The sequence below is a fragment of the Zophobas morio genome, unplaced genomic scaffold (assembly GCF_036711695.1).
Source record: "Zophobas morio isolate AGI-343-1 ecotype UQ-CSIRO unplaced genomic scaffold, CSIRO_AGI_Zmor_V1 ptg000011l, whole genome shotgun sequence".
Classification (NCBI taxonomy): domain Eukaryota; kingdom Metazoa; phylum Arthropoda; class Insecta; order Coleoptera; family Tenebrionidae; genus Zophobas; species Zophobas morio.
The window spans coordinates 17,376,761-17,402,085 of record NW_026972116.1 but is presented as its reverse complement, the minus strand read 5'-3'; the positions used below and the strand labels follow the sequence as shown (position 1 = coordinate 17,402,085).

The window sequence follows — 25,325 nt, the reverse complement described above, 5'->3', positions numbered from 1 at the left end:
ATCAGTTGTTGGCATACAGATTTAAAAGCATTTACACCGACAGTCGTGACAATATTTGGAAAAAGTTGCAAGTTGTGGTAGATCATAGCAACTTTTTATTCAGGTTTGTGTTATTGAGTTTACGATGATTTGAAAACTTGTCGCAACAACTGAACTTTTTTTCAGTTATTGCGAAGATTTGAACGCGACATTTAGAAATATGTTTTTGCTGCTTTTTTTTCTTTCGATAGTTTCGGCTTCCGTGTCGATTTTCATTTTTTTGCAACCGTAAGTCTGCACTTTTTAATGTTTTATTGCTAGATTTAAATAACCAGTTTTACAGAGGGTCTTGGTTTAATAGAGTGGCGAGTATGATCCATTTTTTTGTTGCCCTCATTGAAATGGGGTTTTATTGTGTTCCACTGGAAATTGTGACGGGTACTGTAAGTACATTCCTTTTTATGTAAATCTATTTTGTTTTTACTTTCACATACTCCGAAGTTACAAAATATGGGTGCGATCACTAAAAATCTGCACAAAATTTAAGTTTTTATTTTCAAGCTTCAATGTAACTCTATCTTTCTGAAACATAATCCGCGCCAGCTCCACTGGTTTTCTTATTTTTGTTTTTGTAGAGGCCTTCCGGGTGGTAAAGTGATTCGAAAATTTGGGGCAGTTGGAATTTAAAACCTTCTTTGAAAATTTTCTGTGACTTGATAAGGATCCTCTCGAAGGATTTTTTTCACAATAATAATTTTTATTACCAATACAATTACTTCCATCTGCAGTAAAATACGCATATCGTCAATTACAACAGAATAGATATTTATTTTATTAGGAGTTTAAGTGATACTTTATGTGTCGAGTATGGACGATTAAACACCGAGCGATAGCGAGGCGAATTAAGTCCATACGAGTCACATGAAGTCACTTAAACTCCGAATGAAATACAATATTTTATTTTCAAACGATTAATCTTCTTTTGAGAATATAATTCATGAATCACATGACCCCATTTCGTCCAATAGAATTTGTTCATGCCCTTAGTTACATGTCTATCACAGCGATAATAATTTTATTGCCTTATTGTGGTCTGTTGCTACCTAATTTTAAAAACTGTCAAATTGACAAATTTTAAAATTTTGTAAATTTTTTTGTCTTTTATGGCTTGCCAACGTTGGGGGCAAGCTCAAAACGACAAAATCAACTCTATTATCAAAAAATGTGTTCATTTATTATATTCTCATGTTGAATATAACTCGTGATATGATTAATAATCGAAGATATGGCTCGTGAAACCGGAGCAGCACATTCAACTCGTGCTTCGCACTCGTTGAATCTGCAGCTCGGTTTCACTCGAAATATTATCGATAATAATCATATCACTTGTTATATTATATCTGAAATGATTATTTCCTATCTTTTTGCTTCATTAAGGAATTGCCTTGATTTCACTTACCATGGTTACTATGGTTGACAACCACTATGATTTTCACATATTTATACACCGGCGGAGTATAAATGTTTTATTTATACGCTGGCGGAGTATAAGTAGTACTTATACGCCGCTCAAAAAACGTGTCATAGAAATGACACTTAAACCCCGGTAAGAGCGTCATATAAGTGTCAGTTATATGACGTTTGAAAATAAAAATTATTTATTTGTTGGTTTAAAGACACATTTCCATAGAAGTCGCAACTTTGTTTCCTGTTGTTCCAGTAAGTAAAAAAAAATTATAGTGTAGTTCTCTTAAATTTTCCTTTTAACGATTCCATCCAAATGTCAATACTGCAAAATTCAACAACTACCAAGTCCAAGGTACCTACTAAATTTTAACAATTATTAGTTTGTACAAATTTTTAGTGATCACACGCATATGTTAAAAATATATATGTTGTAATTAAAAAATATGCTTAACGCATATTATTGAAGCAAAATTAGTAAATATGTAGTTATTATACAGGGTGCCGCATCCAAGTCTGGATATAGGGAATTAACATGCGAATTGGTTTTTATTTTATAATATCTCCCCAGATCACTTTAAAGCTATTATTGAGTGATGGCTTTGTGGAGGTCGAAGAGGGCTATCGGCCAGTATTTTTTTCAAATCGTTGCATCGCGCTCATTCACTGTAAAAAGGTTTTAAAAATCGTATTTTGAAATTCGCGCCCGATCCGAATTGTCGCGAAGTGTTCCGTCGTACTGTCGAAGTTCGGCGATCGCGTATTTTCATTACCCATGCAAAATTCAAATGTCAAAGTGAAATTAGAAATTATTCTCATCAGAAATCAACGAACAAGTCAAACTGAATTATTTTATCCAGTGTGATGATTATTGTAGGACAAATTAAACGGAATAAATGCACAAATTGTTCCATTCATTCGTCATAGTGCGCGACCCCGTCAAACGAGCCATCTCGAACTACAATCAGACCGTATCCAAAAAGCCCAAGATGAAGACTTCAAGACTTCGAGCAGCTGGTCTTCCTCAAAACCCCATCAAAGCCCATCGGCAGCATTGCGACATTTTCTGGGAGCCCTCAAGCTAGGAATGTACTCGGGCTGCTTCACTCAGTAATCACTGAATGACTCAAATTGAATTATTTTATCCAATATGACGATTATTGTAGGTCAATTTAAACGGAATAAATGCACAAACTGCACAAAATATTTTATTAGGTAAGCTATGTTCTACTGCGATTAGATGAAAAAGCGGGGGCCTGCATCTTCTTCAACAGTTAATTTAATTAGTAGGTAATTTGGATAAATTTCACCCTTTTTTTTTGGAATCACTAAAGATTGGAAGTCAATTGATTTTACATTCGTTAAGCAGGGATGGATTTTTTGCCTCCAGGAAGCATCTTCATTACAGGAAATTTTTGAGAGGGAAATGTAGAACATTGACTCATCAACATTTTAAAGCATTTTTCTCTATTACGAATGTGTTTTGGGATTCAGAAACTTTTGTATTACTGTTTTATTTGTTTATTGTGTTAACAACAACAAAAATAAAAATAATATTTCGCAAAATAAAGTTACATTTATTTTCAAAGGTGATAAAAATTACATAAAATCAGGTGGGCACGACGTTTTCTAGGGGTCTTAAACAGATGAGATAGAAGAATTTCAAAAAGCATCATGACAAAAAATTGAAGCCTGGGGACTACTTCTCACATATAGAGTTTTACGAAGGAACGCTTGAGAGAATCTAGGCTGATGGAGAGTTTTTGAGGAAAATTTGTTTTACTGACGTTCATTTGGTCTTAAGGGAAGTTATAATCGTCAGAACGATCAAATTTGAGCATTGCACAACCCTCACGTGGTCCATGACCTTCGTTATCAATGGCGTGCAATTGTCAGTGTATGACTGGGGCTTCTAGGACATCATGTCATTGCACCTTTTTTCATCGAATCCGGATTGAATGCTCAGAATTAGGATAATATGCTAGCTCAGCAAATACTTCCTGGGACTCGAAGGGTGCGGCATCTGCAGCAGGTCTTTTACATCCAGGACCAAATCTCCAGCCATACAGTTCGCATAAATGTTGTTTATTTGAACCAGTATTTTTCCGCAATGTTGGAATGGAAAGTTTGCACCGCCCCATTGCCCTGTGCAATCGCCGGATATAAACCCCTGAGAATTTTTTCTTTGGAGATTTCTTCACGACCATCTGCATTCAGACAAGCTATACAAACAGAGAAGCGCTGAAACAAGCAATCCAGCAATATTGTCTTCAGATTTCAACTAAAATGCTGATCAACACGCGTAGGAGTTTTGAAGATTGGCTTACTTACTGTACAGCTGCTGAGAGCAGTCTTTTTTAGCAATTCTTGAAAATAGTGCAATATTTCTCCAGATTCGTACAATATTTCATTACTTCATTCATCAACAATTGTTAAGTTTTGTTATTTGTAGTTATCTAAATGGTTCATTAAAAGGTCCTCTTCAAAAGCGCCAGCTATTTTGATGGCAAATCTTATCATCACACAATAAGAAAAGCGGGCCCTCGCTTTTTCATCTAATCGCAGTAGAACATGGCATTTTAATGAGATTTTAGTAATAAAGACTCGATCAGCACCAGCAACATAACCTAATAAAATATTTTGTGCAGTTTGTGCATTTATTTCGTTTAAATTGACCTACAATAATCGTCATATTGGATAAAATAATTCAATTTGAGTCGTTCAGTGATTACTGAGTGAGGCAGCCCGAGTACATTCCTAGCTTGAGGGCTCCCAGAAAATGTCGCAATGCTGCCGATGGGCTTTGATGGGGTTTTGAGGAAGACCAGCTGCTCGAAGTCTTGTAGTCTTCATCTTGGGCTTTTTGGATACGGTCTGATTGTAGTTCGAGATGGCTCGTTTGACGGGGTCGCGCACTATGACGAATGAATGGATCAATTTGTGCATTTATTCCGTTTAATTTGTCCTACAATAATCATCACACTGGATAAAATAATTCAGTTTGACTTGTTCGTTGATTTCTGATGAGAATAATTTCTAATTTCACTTTGACATTTGAATTTTGCATGGGTAATGAACATACGCGATCGCCGAACTTCGACAGTACGACGGAACACTTCGCGACAATTCGGATCGGGCGCGAATTTCAAAATACGATCTTTAAAACCTTTTTACAGTGAATGAGCGCGATGCAACCATTTGAAAAAAATACTGGCCGATAGCCCTCTTCGACCTCCACAAAGGCATCACTCAATATTAGCTTTAAAGTGATCTGGGGAGATATTATAAAATAAAAACCAATTCGCATGTTAATTCCCTATATCCAGACTTGGATGCGGCACCCTGTATATATTAGCACTGCAGGCCTCGAGGGCCGTGGGCTTTTCTAACGATGGCTCTCCATTGGGTGCGGTCGGCTGCTTTGCTTTTCTAATCTTCGATAACCATTTACCGTAGATCCGTTTTCACGTCTTTCAACCATCTCAGTTTTGGTCGCTCTTTCTTTTCTCCCCACCTTGTAGACGGTTCAACACTTTCCCGATAGTTCTATCCTCAGATATTCTTCCTATGTGCCCTAACCATCTGATTCTTTGCACTCTAATTACCTTGGTATTTCGATTCTCCATATACTTCTTCTATTTCCCTATTTGTTCGTCTTCTTCATTGTTCTTGTTCCTTGATACCTCCATATATCTTCCGTAGTATTTTTCGTTCCCCAATCTCTAATCTCTGCTCCCATTTTTTTGTTAGAGTTGAAGTTTCGCAGGCATATAATACTGTAGGTCTTATCACCGTTTTGTACACTTGTTTCTTCGTCTGCCGTGTTACATTTTTGCTTGTAAGAAACTTGTTTAGTCTTCCTAAGTTTATACTGCCTTTCATAATGCGTTCTTCTATCTCTTCTTCCATTTCGTTCTTATCGGTAATTACTACTCCTAAGTATTTAAACTTTTTTACTTTTTCCAACTCATATGTAGTTTCATCTTCCGCAGTTATCTTCAATGCTTTTTGTGAGTCTTTTGTATTCGTCATTTTCTTTTGTTTTGTCTTCTCTTCGTTTATTGTTAGTCCCATCCGTTTTACTTCTCTGATAAGGTTAACTGTAATTTTCTTTAATTCGCTAACTGTTCTCGTTACGAACGTTAAGTCAACTGCAAATGCTAGATTCTGGTGTCTTTTATCATATCTGGTGTGTGGTCAAGGGATTCTGTTTCTTCTAATTATTACCTCCAGTGCTAGATTGAAAAGAGTGGTTGACATGGGGCCTCCTTATCGTAAACCGGTAATTTCACTCTATCGTCATTCCAGTAAGTCTAATCATCTTATTTGATATTTCTAGCTCCAACATGGCTGTCTGTAGTTCTTTCCTATTGATTATATCATAGGCTTATTTGAAGTCTATAAACAGTAGGTACAGGTTAATCCCTTGCTCGTAATACACTGCTTGGATTTCTTTTAGTATGAAATTTGATCTACAGTTGACCTGTTGTTTCTAAATCCTGTCTGGTATTCTCCTACGGCTTCTTCCATATGCTGTTTGAACCTTGTGTTTATGCATGTAGCTAGTATCTTGTAGGTTACGTCTAGTAGCGCTATTCCGCGCGTAATTTTCGCATTTTGTGTTGTCACTTTTCTTTAATATCGGGCACAGTACCGCTTCTTCCCATTGTTCGGGTATTTTTTCGCTTTTCCGACATTCTACTATCAGTCGATGTATTTCTTGCACAAATTCTTCTCTTCCATACTTCAACATCTCGGGTCTTTTTTCATTGCTGCCTGGAGCTTTGTTGTTCTTCATTGGTTTTAGTATTTCTCGGATTTCTTGTACGTCTGGCTCGCTTATTTCGTTCTTATCTTCTCGCCTATCGTTACTGAATTCGCTTATGTCTTGATCTGTGCTATGTTCGTTTAATAGTTCTTCGAGGTATTCCGCCCATCGCTTTACACTTGCTTGCTGGTCTCCTATTAAATTCCCTTCTTTATCTTTGCAATAGAAAACTTTTGGTTGGTAACATTTATTCTCTCGTTTGATATCTTGGTAAAAATTCCTTATTTCTTTCTTACATAAGTTTTCTTCAATCTGTCGTATCTGTGCTTCCATGTTCATACGTTTTTTGTTTCTGCATATTTTCTTGTAATTTCTTTTTTTTGTTCGTACTGCTTTTGATGTTCTTTTCTTGTTCTCAGGTACGTTTCTCTTGCTTTTCTTCCAGTTTCTAATGCTGTTCTACATTCATCATACGTGTTGTTCGTGTGGCTTGCTTTGAATCCTATTACGTCTTTTGTGGTAGTCCATATATTGTTTTGTAGCATTTTCCCATTTTTCTTCTAGCGAATCTGTTTTTCTGTTTTTCTTTATGCTGTCTGTCAGTTTTTGTTCGTATTGTTGTTCTATGCCCTCTTCTTTGAATTTTCTTAAATCTATGTCTCGCTGTGCCCTGTCAATTTTTCCTTTTTTGGTATTTCTTCTTCAATATGTGCTATTACTAAAATATGGTCTGTACTTGATTCACCACTTCTATAATTTCTTATGTTGGTGACTAGTTGTGCATTTCTTTTGTCTATTAATACATGATCTATTTGGTTGATCTTCTTGCCATCTGGAGATATCCAAGTATATACTTCTTTGCGTGCAAAACCTGTGCTTTTTACTATCATGCTGTTTTCCTGTGCGAATTCTATTAGCTTTTCTCCATTTTCGTTTGTTTCTTCGTGTTTACTTTCTTTCCCGATTATATGCTGTTATCTCTGCACTTTACCTACTTTGCCATTCCCGTCTCCTATAACAAATTTGATATCATATTTTGGTATTTATATGGTGCGTGTATATTTATCAGGCTGATTTTTCTATACCTGCTTCAGTCTCAGGCAGCACAATTTTTCGGACATTAGTTTGAACGTGACTACTATTTTAGGTTCTTTCTTACGAGGAATCCTGTTCCTAGCATTCTGTTCGCGTTCCCACTGTTGAAGAATATGTAATTCCCTATTTCTGTTATGCTGTTACCTTTTTGTTTAGTCTTTTGTATCGCTGCTGTAGCTATGTCGTACCTTTGTAGTTCTAATGTAAACTGTCGTAGTGCTCCTTCTTGGAACGTTTCTTGGACATCCCATGATGCAATCTTAAGTTTTTGGCTTTTCTTTTCTTTATTCTTTAATTCGTTTTCCGTATGCTTTGCGTGAGTCGTCATCCTTTTCTGGTGTTTATTTGTTACTTTATGGGCTAATCGTTTTTTGAGTTCTCTTCCCCTGAGTGTATCAGCTTTTTATATTCGACTTTAGTCTCCCTCCGCTTCGCTTTTTCTCCGGCCGCTATCACCCTTATATTCTTTTATATCTCGCTTTCTCTCTTCATGTAATCCTCCTCTATGAGTATCTCTGTTTCTTTTATGTAGTTTGCTTTTTTGCTTCATAATGGTTCGTTTCCTATCCCAGCTTTATTGTTCTATTGACGTGTCCTTGTATTTTCTCACCTTTAATTACAATATTGTTCTTTCTTTCAATTTTTTCTGCCTTTTTTACGTATTTTTCTACTCTCTGCAATCTTTCTTTCAATTCTTGGTTTTCTTTGCTTAATATTTGTATCTCCTGCTTATATGCTAGGCGGCCCAGTGGTTTGGTGTATTATGACTAGAGTAATCCTATTGTCATAAAATTCAGCCAAAAATGTATTATAGCTCCAGCTTGTGTGAGCAGTAGCACCATCGTGCTGAAAGTAACCATAAACTAACTCATGATTTAAAAAAGGACTTAAAATTTCGTTTCGGTATCTTCTTTGAAAACATCATTTATCTTATTGTTAAAACACTAAGAAACTCTTTATTATAAAAAAAAACCGGTCCAATAATTCTTGCTTTGACTAATCGTAGCCCAAACATCGACTCTCTGAGGATGTTGGGGCAACACATTGAAAAAATGTATTTTGCTATACTTTTGTAGTTAAGATATTTTAAGTTACTTTCTCGCTGGTCATAAATGTTGGAACCCACTGTATCTAATTTCTAAATTTCTTTGCGGTTTTACATGCATTCTTGCGGGCACAGAACGACAGTTTTGGTTTTTTTCAGGTGCTTAAAATAGATGAAATTGTCTATGATTCAAAATGGTACGAAATAGAAACGAATTCGTTCAAGAAATGTTTAACACTTATTACCTGTAGAGCACAAAAACCTATGGTATTTAGTGCCCATGGATTGGTTAATATAAATCTTAATACTTATGTTTTGGTAACGTTTTATTAAAAGGTTAATTATTTCTTTATATGTCTGCATGTTTTTAGATTTGTAAAACTGTTTTCAGTTTCTATACATATTTAAATACATTCAAAGAATTTTCAACAAATCAATAACCTATCAATTTATCACAGTAGAAAACATTGCAACAGTAGGATGGAGGGTACTATGATTATGGAATACATATAACAAGTTGGGAAATATGTTAATACTCGTCCTGTAGGAAGTCAGTGTTTAAATGCTACATAAAATCACTACTGTAATAAATAGTTAATTAAGTCACCTAAAAGAGTAATAAATAACATTCAATATTTATGTTCTTATTATGTGTTATATCTATTAACTTCACTGAGACGTGGTTATAAGTCTTTTAGAAGTTGCTTTACACACAGTGTTACCACCTACAACATACAACTAAAAATAAAAATGATCTAGGACTGCACTACCAAGGAACTGAAAAGTGTAACATTGATGTTTTCTTGAGTTTAAACTCTTACGTAGCATTCGGGAAAGGAACAAGTGATCTATATATCCATCTGGTATCCAATTATTCCTTGCAAACAATACGCCCCTCCCCTTGTGTTCGTCATCGATATCACTTTCAAAGAAATATATCAAGCATCTGACAAAGTATTCATTTAAATAATGATGAAATTACAGCAATTTTCAAAACTATTACTGCAGATTCCAAGTTCTCATGAATAATATAAAACGCAAACCAATTATTATTAATATGAAAATGTCTCGTTGAATGAAATTAATAATTCATTATCTTTAGAATGTATTCTAGTGTAATTCTCTTTTGTTTCAAAACATTTCGGCGTCTTTAAAATGTAGGAGTAATATTTTACTTCCATCATCGGTAATTTTCAATTTATGTTTTATTAACTACAATAAAAAAATGTAGTAGTTAATTTAACAGCGCATGTTTGGTTGTTGGTTGCTGGTTGTCTCTAAAAGCATAAATGTGAAAACTCGATAGAATATTGCAGTGTTAGCTAAGTAAGAAGTCAGATATCTGGTGTTTGTCGTCGAACGAAGAGAACAAAATCTGATCCAGATGCATTCTGATCTGAAATCGTAAGCTATCGATATTTAAATTTTTTTACGTAAATTCAAGCCTGTCATTTTTCAGATATTTCGAAATTAACGACATATCTTCAGACTCAGTCAGAGTTTTATGGTACTTTTGCCTGCATCCGGCTTTTAATTCCAAATGGGCTAATATTTACGCTTTCTTAAGTGTTTCGTTGAATTCTCTGTACATTGCGTTAGCAATTAAAGGGATATTGCTTTCCTACAACCAAAACATATTTTTGACGTCGGAATATTTACAAACTTGTATTCTATGCACGCATGTATGTATATATGCACTAGAACATAAACATTTAAAAAGACATCCAATTTTAGATAATGGGTAGTGCATTAAATATACACATTCGAAGACAGAACTTACTTAAATTGCTTGAACAAAAATCGAGGTTTTGGAAAATTGGAACAACTGATAAAAAATCATTGCGTCTACAAAGTTTGAAAAGATTTCACTTCGTCAAGAAAATCATACGCTGTTACTATTTACTTTCGTTCCTTTCTTTGGTATTATTTGATTTGCAGCCTTTTACCGCGGGTGTATTGCCTGTAGTATGCTATGTACCAAAAGGATGGTTCTATTATTTATTGTTTCCAATGTGGTACATATCAACAATTGCTTTTGCTTCCACGATAGGAACAACTTGCCTTTTTTGTTCGCTTGTAACTTCTCTAATTGAACAGTTTCAACTGCTGGCACAAGGATTTAGGGATATGTGCAACAACAGTCGTGATAATATTTGGAAAGAGCTAAAGGCTTTGGTCGATCATAACAACTTTTTATTAAGGTGTGTAAAACATTCCAAGTTATGTAAAGTTTATAACAAATCAAGTTTTTTTTTTCAGTTATTGCGAAGAACTGAATGTGGCATTTAGAAGTATATTTTTACTTCTTTTTCTAATTACAATAGTGTCTGCATCTGTGGCTATTTTCATTTTTATGCAACCGTAAGTTTACGCTTTTAACTTCTTCACTTTTAAATTTAGATAAGCAATTTCACAGGGGACCCTTGGTTAATAGAGCCAAATGCATGGTCCATTTTGTTGTTGCCATTATTGAAATAGGATTTTATTGTGTCCCACTGGAAATCCTCATCACCACTGTAAGTGTATGTAAACTCGGGATGTGTTCTTACTTTTGGCCTATTCAACCAAATTTGCATTAAAAAAAAATATTTAGACCATAAGTAGTAGAAGAAACTGTATATATATAAAACATGACTCCCTCTTTGGTTTTATATATTTTCAGGTATAAGACGACTGCTTCACTATTTTACATGTTTTTTAGGCTCTTAAAATAGATAGTATTCTCTACGATTCAAAATGGTACGAAATAGAAATGATCCCTTTCAAGAAATGTTTAACACTTATTACAAGTAGAGCTCAAAAACTTATGGTGTTCAGTGGCCATGGACTGGTTAACATGAATCTTAATACTTATGTTTTAGTAAGGCTTTATCAAAATGTTTCAAGTTATTTAATGCCTTTTTCTAGATTTGTAAAACTGTTTTCAGCTTTTACACATACTTAAACTCATTTCAGCAACCGTAAGCGAGATAATCATAGTTCTTATGGATAATACAGCTGATTTAAAATTTTTAAACGTGTTAAGTGCGTCTAGTTTAGTTAAACTTCTTGTAAATTAAGGTAATTCTTACAGACGATTCTACGACAACTGGTCGCAAACAATTGATCGCGCGACAATTGATCGCAAGCAACTCGTCGCAGCACAATTGGTCGCACGCGACAATTGGTCGCGGCGACAATTGGTCGCGGCGACAATTGGTCGCGGCGACAATTGATCGCAGCGACAATTGATTGCACGTAAATTGATCGCAGCGACAATAGATCGTACGTAAATTTATCACAGCGTCAATTGATCGCAAGGTAAAATTCATCGGGAAATATTTTCTTTTATTAAAACTAAATATTTTGTATTCTGAATTTTAAGTTGCAATAAATTTAGCAACCAGGTAAGGTGTAAATATCGAATTAAAAACAATTTGAATATAGATAAGTGACGAAGTTTGTAGTTGCACTTTAAAAATTAAAAAATACGAGCGTAAACACTTTGTTACATAAGATTTTTTATTAATAAATTGTCATTTTGGTTATTTTTGACGTGACAACGTCTTATAATTCGATTGAGCCGGCTGCACGCACGAAAAAACATGACTCATGCGGCGTTACCTCGCTCTGAGGCGTTCCATGTGACTCATGCGGCGTTACCTCGCTCTGAGGCGTTCCATGTAAGGCTTGAAGTGCAAGCGAGAAAATCTAACTTGATCAATTTCATTGTGATTTCTAATTACCTCCTTCTCTATATACATACAAATCTATTAAACAAATGAAATTAAAATTTTCTTTTGAAAAATGCTACCATTCCATCAGTATTTTCTTAAGACGTTGTCACGTTCAACTATCGTCAGTAAACCGACTTTACAGACAACCGATTTTTTTTTTTTTAAGAGATTGTTTCTATTTATCTCGTTGCTTATTTTACCTATTATATTATAGGAACTAGCTTCATTATAATAAGTACTCAACATAAAAACAAGTGTTTATTGTTCTTAGCTAGATTACAGTTATTTAAAAAATCATATTTTTAACAACCTTTAAATTTTAACACATTTTGATACAGAATTGCCTCTATTGTCTATTCTTGTCTTTATACATATCACCAAACAATAAAATTTATGAACTTATAGTACATCTAGATTCTAGAGTATCCATATGCAGCGAATATAAATTCCACTGGATGGATATATAATACTTATTTTAATCCCTTGTAAATTGCAACGGATCTTTTACAGGGTTTGAGAAAGGTTTACGTGTATTGTAAATATATATTGCAGAAACTTTTGTTAGAGCGTCAAGAATAATTTTGTGTTACCGGGAAATCTAAGAAATGTAGGTACTTATGCAACTAAAAACTTATTTTTTAATTATTATTATGTGACTAGTATTGTACTGAAGAAAAATTCAGTTGTACCATATGTGGGTGTAAAAAATACATATACAGGGTTAGTCACGAGAAAATTATTTCTGAAAATTATTTTTACGCAACCCAAAATACGAATACCATGTACCACTTGATACTAACAGAATTTAAAATGAAATGCTTAATTCATGATTGCTTTGAGTTTGGCAATGTCATTTTGACAATTCTGGAAAAGGAGGTTACGCGAGTGTCCATGGTGGTACCGCAGCCAATTGGAGATCTCCGCTGGCGCCGCTAATAAGTTTGTCAGGGCTTGCTTCGAGTGCCTCTTGATCTTTTGCAACCGATTAATGACGAGAAAATTATTTCTAAAAATTCCTTTTACGATAGATATTTCTGTGACGTGTAAAACAGCTCTCAGATCTAAAAAAAGGAAGAAATAATTGGTTCGCAGTTTTCCATGAATGACCCTACTACGGGCTGCTACCTGATTTTATTCTTCTCCGCACTTTGCATCCTACAAAAATTTACAACATGGGCTGGAGAAGCCCACCTACATCCGGCAGATTAGGCAAATAATTCTGAGTGAATAGTCGGCCTTCGGAGTGAAAACTTTTCAAACTTCCCAAGCTAAACATTAGTCACGCCATTGCGAGTAACCACTACTCAGTGGCGTCGTCATCCTGGTTGTTTGTACTTTTTAACGGTATTCACTGTTTGTATTACTTGTTACTCGTGATGTGTTGATTGATTTAAATATTTTAAATAATATTAATTAATAGAGAATATAAAACTGTTATGTGCGTTGTTTTATTCAATAAATTTTATTCCATGAGCCGCATCAAAAAAAAAAAAAAAACTGTACGTCACTGTCATCGGCAGTCTTATCTGGGTAATGAGGGGTACTGTTTATGACACTTTACCGGTTTGGCTCGAAACCATCATTTTAAGTCTGGCACTTCCTCCAGTATGAGTATATTCCTTTGCTCCATGGTCAAAACTAATCTTTTTACGATCTTGTTTACAGAAATGGCGTAAAAGTGGAGATTGGTATGTAGGTACTTAGCAAAGGGAACGAGATAAATTATTCATTCTGTCGTATCTACAAGCGCCTTATTAACAGTGTGAGCGTTCACAAAAGTTCTGAATGAAAAAACATCTTTGGTTTTATCATGGATTAAAGATAATCCAGAACTAATTTGTAGTGAGCAAAAAATTGTCTGCAAAGAATGCAATAAACTCCAAAATTAATTGTTAATATATAAATTCAAATTTCTTTGCACCAAATTTATTAAAAAATATAGGTATATATTTAATTTTTTAAACTATCAAACGTAATGAAAATAATACTTTTTCACTTAAAACTGTAACGAGAGTTTTTTCACGATTTATATATAACTTTTTAATTTGACAGTTGTAATAATTTTAAAACCATTTTTTATTAAAGAAAAATGACGTCTAACACGTTTTGAAAGCTATTTTTTTTACTCGTTTAATTGACAAACTTTAAACTTGTGAGAAGAAAAGCTTGAATCACTTACTTGAGCGTCTAATCAATAAGACGAATAATCCAAATGAACATTACAGTAGCATACCGACGAGATGTGTCAGCATTAAAAAAAATATTTTACAATATTTTCACTTTTTTGCACTTTGGTTTACTCGGAAATGAGCCTAATAGTTACCGTTTTTATGGAACTCGTATGTATTTATTTTGACACTTTTTTTAGAAATAATGAAATTTTTGAGAATATAGCACATTAATTTATTTTCCTCATTCATAACAATTACTTATTTCTCTATAAACGCTATCATTTTTCGCCTGCGATCAATTGTCCCATGCGACCAGTTGTACTTGCGACGAATTGTGTTGCGATCAATTGTGACTGCGACCAGTTGTCGTTGCGACCAGTTGTCGCTGCGACCAATTGACGCTGCGATCAGTTGTTTGCGATCAATTGTCGCGCGACGAATTGTGCACGACGAATTGACGCGGTACCCTTACAGATATGTACACATAATATAGCACATCTGTTTTCACGAATATATCATACATAATAATTGAAAGATGTTGTGCTTTTATTTTATATTTTTGTATTTTGAATTAAATAAGAACTTTATCAACGCCTTGTTTTTTTAAACAAACTGAAGCTACAGCCAGTGTCGTATTGAGGACATGAGAGTCCACCGGGAAATTTACAAAGTGGGGCCCTGGGGTATTCTATACAGATGTGGGTATTACTACTATTATTATTTTCAATTTTGCCGGCGACATTGACGTTTTGAAAAAATTATGTTGTTCTTGGAATTTTGATGACGCTACCTAGGAAAACAAAGCCAGTACTAAAGTCCGACAAATTCCGCTTCTTTAAAAAGTTATAAAATTAGATTTTGCGGATTTTTGTTTTGTGATAACCTCTATAACATGGGGTAATTAACATCCCCGCAACTTCTGCGCCCTTAGATATGAAATATATTTCAAGAATGTGAACAACGGGAAAAAATGGAGAGATTCTCAATTTCTCAGTATGTGCTTAACTTCGACTGTTTATTTTTATACTTCGACGAATTCGACTTTTACCATTTTCAGACTACAATCATCAAAGGTTAAAAGAAAATGAAATTTGGTTGATTTTGTGTCCTCAACGCTAAGGAAACAACCTAAAACGTTTGGAATATTTCAGTCTTTCAGTACGCTTTTGCCAATTTTAAAATTAAACCGTAACATATATACAATTTTGATTTTTTTTCCAAAAATCTCCATGTCTATCATATAAAATTAAATATATATAATACCAAAAAAGGGGCTAATTAACAGTAAATATAATGGTACATTCACCCGATATTTTGTTTTTACTTCCCGAGCGTAAGCAAAGGAAGTATTGTAATCGAGTCCGTCGGCCGACTCTCTACTTTTACGTTTTCTCGATCTTTCATGACCCCTAGAAGACGAAGAAATAGGTCTCCCATTTCCGTCTGTCTGTCCGTCCGTCTGTCCGTCCGTCTGTCCGTCCGTCTGTCCGTCCGTCTGTCCGTCCGTCTGTCCGTCCGTCTGTCCGTCCGTCTGTCCGTCTGTTGTCCCGGATTTTATTAGACAGATAATCTCCGAAAGTACTCGACCGATTGTTGTGAAATTTTGTACTTATATTAAGAATATCATGTAGATGGTAAAACGCTAACCAAAATTTGTTTAATCATCCCCACCACTAATGCGATGACGTCACTTCAAAATTGTACATAGTAAATGGGTTTTCAATTGTATAAAATAACATAGTCCTACACATGTAGTTTACAACTCTGAATCGACTTTTCACCCGAAACGTCCAGATTTTTGGAAAAAAAATCAAAATTATAAAACAACATTTTGAAATTTAATTTTTAATCTGCTAACCAGAATGCTTTGAAATGTTGCAGATGTTTTAAGGCTATAAAGAGCATCATAAATCTTTAGTCAAAAAATATTTGCTTATCCCCTCCAAAAACTTGATGACGTCAACTCAAAAGTTTGCCGAATAAATCGTATCTAAAATGTACAAAATATGATGAGTCTGTACTTGTGATCTATCACTCCATTCATATTTTTTGGATCTGAATGTACAGGGTGACTCAAAAAAATTAATGAATGCGTAAATTTATTTTATTGATTTACTCAGGAACTACAAAACCGAATTCTTTGAAATCCACTGCGAAAAAAAAACATAATAGGCATACAGTCGTCACGTTTTCGACAGCGAGGGAAGTACTGTCTAAACTCTTTAGACCAATTTTTTCATTTATTATAAAGTGCTTTATCATTTTTTTTAACGGTAATTTTGACATTGAAGAAAATTGTGTGCTTGCTTAAAAAAATGATACAGAATTTTAAAATAGAGGAAAAACCAGGTAAAAAAAAAATGCCTAAATAGATGAAAAAAAATCTTGGGTAAAACGTACCATTTTACTTTTCACTGATTTCAATTTAGCAATTTCATCTAAAAAGTCCTATAATCCAATCCTTAAACCCAAGTCATTCAGGTGAGAAGTGGATCTAAAATGACAAACAATGATTTTGACATCACCAAAATTTATATTTGGTAAATATAAATTAAAGAACATTTATTCGCCAAAATTTCCAAAATGATGTCATTATTGTTTTAGGGGGCCTTAAAAGAAAAAAAAATTATTAACGACTTACCACGGATACGACAACCTTAAAATGTTTGCAAAATTTCAGCATTCGGTTTTGCAATTTCAAAGTTAAATTACAAGATGTTGCAACTTTGATTTTAAATTAACAGGGGTTCATAAACCACATGTGGAGGATGATTTCATAAAATTTAAATAATATTTATTATTGTAAATTTTGGAATAAACCTCAACAAATTGTTGGTAGAGATGATTGGCCAAATTTTGATTAGCGTTTTACCATCTACACAATATTCGTAATCCGCATATAAAATTGGTTGGGTAGTTTCGGAGATCATCTGTCTAATAAAAATCTGGACAGACAGACAGACAGACAGACAGACAGACAGACAGACAGACAGACAGACAGACGGGCAAACAGACGGAAATGGGAAATATATTGTTTCGTACGGAGTTTAAACTGTGAAAAGATGCTCTTATTTAATATTTACATACAAATATAGTTTTTTATGTCTCTGTTATATTTTTAGGAATATTTGTTGCATTTGTAATTGTAACATCCTGGATACGTGAAAAATGTAAATAATTGTATAAAAAAAAGAAGTAGACTGTTTCCGGGCCCAACGGGAAATTTTTCGGTGTCCGACACTGGCTACACCGACTCTGTGTCTTTCCTGTTGTTTACTTAACTAAAAATCTGTATATCAAATATGATACAAGTGACATTGTAAGTCAAAAGTTATACCAAAGTGGACAAAACAGTTGTACTGAAGCTGTTGATAATGCCAACGTGGTTGGCGAAACGCGTCGACAATTTTTGTGTTTTCGGTAAAAAACTTTGTAGAGTTATCTTGCACCGAGTGAGCAAAGATTTCGGAAAAATGCAAAAACTAAAATTATATTAAGAAAAAGCTTTTTGTAATAATTCGGCTTCATTTATCCACCAAACTTGGTAAAAATAACTTTTTTCATATTTTCTGTTTTTTACTTAATATAGAGAGAACAGTCAAAAATTAGCTTTAGTCACTATCTTTGCCTCCATTTGTTGTAATATATTTTTCTGAATCACACAAAGTGTGTATATACCGATTTTTTTTATAAAATTCGACGTCGCTCGCAGCAGTTCCCTGGTTACGACTTGTGAAGAATTGCGGTCCTCCGCGCAATTCGCTGTTCGAGGAAGGAATTGCATCACTCGGCGCAAGCGCATTAGTGGCCGTAAAACACTTTTATAACTTCTTCCTCTAAAAAGGTACTGGCAGAGCGCCGCGGTACTAAGCGTATTTACTTTACATTCTAGAGTAATTCAGATAATATTTCCGTTTCTTCTGAAGGACAGTCAATTCTTGGTGCATTTTGAGTATTTTTCAACAAAGATTCATTTATATTTTTTTTACGGACCAAGAAAAGAATTCTTCATGTAAGTTTTAATTGTATGAATCCTTTTATTAATGCATCGGATTTTCACGAGAGAGCAGTAATTATTACATACGTCATCGTCAGTTATTATTATTATTTGATTTTTACTTCCCGAACGTAAGCTAAGGAAGTAGAGTAAACGAGTCCATCGGATAAATGGCCACTTTTATGTTTTCTCCTTTTTTAAATTATTGATTATTATCGATGTTCATTCGTGGCTGCTCCGGCATATTAACCCAAACATTACGAATAAATTACATGCATCTTACAATAATTACATAATGCCTAATGAGTTTCCTTTTTAGATGTTATCTACATCAAGAAAAATATAAGGTAATGTTACATCTAATAAAATATTTATGGTAACTAATTCCTAAAGTACCGTTACCAAGCTCTTTTGAATATTATAAAAGATAAAAGCAAATGAAATATTATTACAAAATTTCTTTGCTAAACTCAGTCAGTAGTGGATGCACACTCGTTACATGTGGTCTTGTATGTGGCACTCGTTATTTTTAATATTTAAAAATATTGTGATTATAAGGTATTTACAATTTAAAAGTGTTACCAACTTCACCATTGTTTTAAATTTTATGAGCTCACTATATAATAATTTATAAAACTTGGATTTGCCGCGCATGTTTCCAGATTTGTGAGCTTTTGATTGGTTGTTTATGTTTGTATTACTTGAAGTACAAAAGCGAAAGTTTAAATAAATTTAGTATTAGTTAAATAATAAGTGGGAGTCTAGTGTTCGCAAGTGTTGAGACAGTACGTATTATTTTTTGTTGCAAATTAACTAAATAAATATTTTTACAATGGCATGTCTATCTAACTAACCTATAACTAGAATATCACATATTATTAAGAGAAAGCTTATTCCTGATAATTCAGTTTCACTACACCCAATTGATTAAGAACAAGCTTTAATTTCAAATGGTATAAAGAAAAAAAGTCTTATTCTTAAAAGAATTAAGAACTAAGAAAAGTTGATATTAACACATTTTAGTGAAACAAAAGCTTTAGCGAAATTTTCGTTTTAAGATGCTTCTGTTTTGTTGAAAATACAGAGACGTAGGTACCTAAATGGATCCTAATCTTCAATCGTAAGACGTAAATATTAGGATACAATTTAAAAAAATGAACAAATCTCTTCTTTTTCAGTCTTTTTAAAACTGATGAATTCAGTTAACAAGTCGAGTCCAACGAGTGTCGGGAAAATCCAGTGAAATTGCACCGGAATTATTTTGTACATAATTCTAGTTATTGAGAAATAAATTGTTCATTTTAACCCACGCCGATTTTTATTCACCAGTCAACGTAACAGTGTTTATAATATTATTATCATTAATAATAATAATAATAATAATAATGTCTTTATTGCCCAACAGAACTTCCATTTAGAGGACAAATTAAGTTAAAGTATTATGAACAAAGGTCACTGTAGTCCATAAAGATATTATAGTATCTAGTTAAAAATATAAAAAACATCACGTTTGTTATAAAATCTAATCAAAATTTGTGTTCAGATTTTATTATGTTCGCTTCAGTAAGTTTTAATATACATATAAAATAAGCAATAACACAACTCAAGCAACACAATCTGGTAAAATAACCGTTTACATTAATCCACTATTAAATTATACTGATATACGCTCCAGGGGGGATGTTTCGATTTCAGGGAAAAATATTTTTTTAAGGAGTTCTTTAATTCATACGCTTGTTTTTCCCGGAGGGGATTAAGTAATTTTTACATGTTTTCTCATCGATTACAATTTTTTTTTAATTTCGATTAAATTTTACACAAATATGCGACTTATTATGTTTTTGTTTCAATGCTACTAAATGCACTGAGAAATATTCTAAAATAAAATAGCGGAATGTTATAGCCGACCGGCCGCCGATGGTGCAGCAACAACCTTAAGTTGAGAGTTATACACAAGGAGAATGCTTGTTAGGTTAATTTAAACCCTTTACTTCAATTAATTTGTTTACAACTTTATAGGTAAATGTACTTTGTATTTAAGATAAATAAAACTTTAATTAATATTCTGGAGCGTAATTTTGGTAAAAATTTCTTCATCTTTGTAAATTTATTATAGGCAGCTTAAATATAGCTGATACTACGACTCTCCCGTCATTTTGCGGTGAAAATTTCAACAAATTTAAACACTTAATTAATTTTTTGAGAGTCTTTTTGTGTATGCACTTGTTTTCACGGGAGCGATTATGTAACTACACACTCCCTCGTCAGTTACGATCTTTAACAAAATTGTTCTTGATTTTATCCATTTATCGATGTTTGTTCGTTACTGCCCTTACATCAGAACCCGAACATTACGGATAAATTGCATCTTACAATAATTACAAGACTAATATCCGATAATGTTGTATATAATAAAATGTTTCTAATTCCTAAAGTACAGCCAGCAAGCTCTTATGAATAATATATAAGATAAAGACACACGAAGTATTTCTATAAAAATTTCTTTGTTAAGCTCGGTCAATAGGTAATCAACCTTCGTTATATGTGGTTCGTATATGTGGCATTGTTTGTTTTAAATAATTGAAAATAAATTGATTTTATTTAAAATTTAAAAATGTGTTGTTATAACTCTGCCGTTGTTTTAAAATTTATGAACTCACGATAATTATGTGCAAAAGTTGAATTAGTTGCGCATGTTTTCGGACTTGTGAGCTTTCGATTGGTTGTTTCTGTTTGTATTACTTGAAGTATAAAAGGGACGATTTCAATAATAGTGTTAGTTACAACATAATAAGTACGACTTTATAGCAACAATAAAAAAAAATTCGTCTTTACTTTTAAGGTGTTTAATGTTTTTTGAAATTTACGTAACAAACACGGAATATAAGTAATTCAAATGGCTCGTGGACTTCAGTTGTAAGTATTTTCTAGTTACGTAGGGTTTACTCAATTAACTTCTTTTTTAGCCTTTTTAACTTTGCCGACACATTTATAGACCCGGTGAAAATATTATGGTATATTGTTCTGCACCCAATTTTTAACTCGAAGTGGTTTTTCCTATGCACATTTATAAATATTGCATTATGCTTTATGTACGTAGCATTAGCAATCAAAGGAATATTAGTTTCCGACAAAAACGACATATTTTTTATTACAGAAAATATACAAACTTGTTTCTTAATGGTTCACGTAAGTGCCACGTACATAAATTATTTTAGAACCAAACATGAAATTTTAGATAATTGGAAATGTGTTAAACTTGCATGCCACTAGGCAAGATTTGCTAAATCTGTTCAAACAAAAGTCCAAGTTTTGGAAAATTACTAAATTTGAAAATAAATTATTAGGTGTCGAAACTTTAAAAAAAACATATTTCATGAAAAAGTCCTTACGATCCTGCAACACTGTAACAATTATTACGGGAATTTTATTTAATCTACAACCCTTTATAACAGGATCTTTACCTACAGTTTGTTATGTACCAAACGGATGGTTTAGTTATTTCACTGTTATATTGTGGTACTTATCATTAATTGCTTATATTTCTGTGGCAGGATCGCCGTGTCTTTTTTGTACCCTGGTAATTTCCTTAGTCGAACAGTTCGATTTGTTGGCATATAAATTTAAAGATATGTGCAGTAACAGTTTTGATAACATCTGTAAGGAATTAGAAGTCCTGGTTGATAACCACAATTTTTTGATAAGGTTTGCAAAAGTCATAAATTCAATTCACAAATTGATTTCTAAGTTAGCTGAAAATTACGAATTGTTCCAGGAGTTTTGCATATTTTTTAACTTTTTTTACAGATTTTTGTGGATTTTATTAAAAATTGTTACCATGCATGACTCTGGAACAAACCTTCAAGTCTGAAATATGTTTCAGAAATCACATTTCTTTTCAGCTATTCCGAAAAATTAAATGCGGCTTTCAGAAATATATTTCTACTTATCTTTATAATTTCTGTATCGTCGGCTTCTGTAGCAGTTTTCATTTTTATGCAACCGTAAGTTAATTTTTGTCTAATTCAAGGTTCTTAGTTATAGTTTAACTCGTTCGTTTTGCAGAGGCGCCTGGGCTAATCGAATTAAATGTGGAATATATTTTTCGTGTGTTATATCTGAAATAGGTTTTTACTGTGTTTCTGCCGAAATTGCCACAAACACTGTAAGTAATTATAAATTAAAACGTTTATTCTAAATTTCAAAACACATGCAAGCAAAAAAATCAAGGCTCTCTTTTTGATTTTGTTTGATCAGAAGAACGCCTACCTTTGTTGGTCTTAGTTCCCGTTCCATCAAGGTGAAGACGGACTAATGTGTGTTATGTTCAACATTAGAACATTCTATCACAATTTGTTCAGAGTACTCTTGACAATTTTTTTCAGGCTCTCAGACTAGATCGTATTTTATATGACTCTCAATGGTACGAAATAGATACAATTTCTATAAAAAAATGTTTACCGCTTGTTACAAGTAGGGCTCAAAGACCTATCGTGTTCAGTAGCTATGGAATGGTAAATATGAACCTCAGCACATATGTTGCAGTAAGATTTTGGTGTAAGATGTTGTCTTTAACATAACTTTTACTGATGTTTTAGATATGTAAAACTGTATTCAGTTTCTACACATATTTAAATGCTGTCAAAAAACTGTGACTGAAATAGTATTAATAAACTCAATCAAACTCTGAAGAATTCATAAAAAATGTTGTCTTTTTTGACTTACAAATTTTCTGCCTTGTACACAAAACTTACTGATTTACTTTCGAATAAATATTTTCACAAAAAATGGTTCTTGTTTTTTCTTTAAATTGTGTAGTGTTAGCAAAAATCTCTCATTTGTTTTAATACGTACTTAAAAATATATAGCATATACCTATCAAATGTAGTGTAAAAAGACCCTTTTTGTTAGGGACTTCCTCGTATGTACATATACGGATACAGAAACCTGGATCTGGGCTCAAAATCAGAAATTTATATTTTTGCAAGAATTTATAAGAAGATGTACCTATCTCCAATAGTCAAACGCATACAAAAGTATACGTTCAGGTAAATATAAAAAAAGTGCTACATGCATATCATGTAATTCTAAAAAACTGTACAGAAATATGCATTCAGAAAAATTCATACATTTTTGTCTCATATTTGTAAAAATTGATTTCCACTGTCTCCCAGTTCGAATTATTAAACACACTGTAGGAATTGTGGCGCGCATTATCGTCCGAACACTCTTGCTTTATCTAAGTAGGTTGTAATGCTAGACGTTCTTCGCCCTCGACTCCCTGGAGGGATTAAATCACTCGGATTCAGACCGTACGCTGCTCAACCGATTAAAAGTTGAAACAGCTGATTAGGATCCGTTGTCTGATATTCCGCTACAAGGGTTCAAGATCACCCCAGATCCCCAATACGTATCAAACGCCCTATATTTAGACAGTGGCATCGCTATTGGTATTCCAGCAAATGCCTCATTTTTTTTTTGGCCTCTGTAATGATCAGAGCTGTTCAGTACTTCAAGTACTTTACTTGAAGTGCTTTTATATTTAGGTACTTGGTACTGGGTACTTGGAGTATTTCTAAAATGTACTTGAGTTTAGTACTTGATTTTGCCAAGTACTTTATTCCAAGTACTTCACTCAGTATTTTAAATACTCTTGAAGTACTTGAAGTATGAAAGTGGAAATTTCAAATACTTCAGTCTCTATTTTACGAAGTTTTCAAATCTCAAAATAGGGTCTGTTAAATACTTGAAGTTATTAATTCAATTATTTGATTAGATGTTTTTTTTTATAGTAAAATCGTGTTTGTTTCTTGTGAGGTTATATTTTGATCTGTGATTGTGGATATCTTATCCACAATACGACGTACATTTCATAGGTACTTGCATAATGCCGATAGGTAGGTAAGAAAATTAATGTCATAAATGTGCCATTTGAGAATGGATGACGACAGCAGAAGGGTCGGAGATCTGCGTAAAATTTTCAACGATGTAAAGTTGTGAATATATGAATTTTGTCTTTTTTGTATTTTGGTCTGGAACTTAACTTTGCGGGTAGTTTTTCAGTACCTTCCCGGTACCCCAAAGAGGGGATCGGGTTTGTTGACGCCTGCTAAAGTGCAAGCTCGGATTTGAAAATATTTGAGAAATGATTCAGGACTCGTTCAAAAAGATATCTATTCTTTCATTAGTGTATTAACCCCGCCGTGTATTTGTCAGTAAGAAGCCTGGTCAGGGCGGAGAACTCGGCAGGGAATTATCCCTTTTATTACAATAGCAATAGCTGATGGCAGGTACAGACTTTCATATTCGCCTCTTCTTCGTAGAATTTAAACACAATTTTATGTTAAATATTTTGCAATTTAATTTTCTTTATCATGTTGGACACTCGTTTATTACCAAATTCTCTTTTTTTGTTTATACATGGTTCAGCCATATAAACTTAGTTTGCTATTACTACTTATATTTTCTCACATTACAGTTTCAAATAATCTGTTACATTGTATGTATTATTTGACCACCAACAATTTAAAAAGACGTAATGCAGAAAAACAATGATGTTAAAAGTAACACTAATTAGTGTCATTTATCTTTTCTGTGCGGATTTTATTTATTACCGTACAACAACTTTACGTATTACATTGCATCGCTTATTACATAAACCCAATATTGTTCAAAATGAAATATGTTTTGTGCAACTCGGCTCGTAGTACCAATGTTTTTTGTAATCCAGTTGATACGACCATGATTGTATTTTTTTGATGAGTACCGATTTGTACTTTGATATTGCTCGAAGGACCTTTGTTTTGTTGTGTGCGAAATAATAGACAGCGTTCGGTTTCGATGTTTAAATACAGGACGGTACAGAAGTACTGAAGTGACATTTATATTTACAATATCAGGTAAAGAGACCCAAAAGGGTCAGAGGCCGCTTCCGGAAATGGAACAAAATACATATTCACATTATAAAAAAATACAAAGTTAATGAAATCCGCGATTAGTTAGTATAATTGCCTAGATAAATATACCCCTACGAAATATTTTAACAATAATAAATTTAATACATATTTACCTGAATTTTCGCAAAAGCCGT

At 33.4% G+C, this 25,325-nt stretch overlaps 1 protein-coding gene and 1 long non-coding RNA gene across 3 annotated transcripts; one reads left to right on the top strand and one right to left on the bottom strand.

Moving 5' to 3' along the window:
- Positions 1-2,999: 2,999 nt before the first annotated feature.
- On the bottom strand, positions 3,000-4,546 carry LOC135127078 (uncharacterized). The gene is made up of 2 exons (XR_010280170.1): positions 4,176-4,546; positions 3,000-4,119 (listed from the first exon to the last, which is right to left on the bottom strand). It is a non-coding gene; the product is annotated as an uncharacterized LOC135127078 (long non-coding RNA).
- A 5,147-nt stretch (positions 4,547-9,693) lies between these two features.
- On the top strand, positions 9,694-11,420 carry LOC135126539 (uncharacterized). Of its 2 annotated transcripts, XM_064052568.1 has the most exons (6): positions 9,694-10,033; positions 10,086-10,552; positions 10,611-10,712; positions 10,768-10,867; positions 11,053-11,211; positions 11,259-11,420. In XM_064052568.1, the coding sequence occupies exons 2-6, from the start codon at positions 10,089-10,091 to the stop codon at positions 11,313-11,315; spliced, it is 882 nt and encodes a 293-aa protein (XP_063908638.1). In that variant the 5' UTR covers positions 9,694-10,033; positions 10,086-10,088; the 3' UTR covers positions 11,316-11,420. The 2 variants fall into 2 exon arrangements, with proteins under 2 accessions (XP_063908638.1, XP_063908637.1); XM_064052567.1 differs by having other exon boundaries at positions 11,053-11,420.
- The last annotated feature ends 13,905 nt before the right edge of the window (positions 11,421-25,325 follow it).

Excerpts from the sequence above, each read along its gene's own strand:
- LOC135126539 (XM_064052567.1), top strand. The coding sequence starts at position 10,089 with ATGGGTAGTGCATTAAATATACACATTCGAAGACAGAACTTACTTAAA. Across the intron at positions 10,553-10,610 it reads CATAACAACTTTTTATTAAG|TTATTGCGAAGAACTGAATG; the intron begins GTGTGTAAAACA and ends TTTTTTTTTCAG. Across the intron at positions 10,868-11,052 it reads TGGAAATCCTCATCACCACT|GCTCTTAAAATAGATAGTAT; the intron begins GTAAGTGTATGT and ends CATGTTTTTTAG.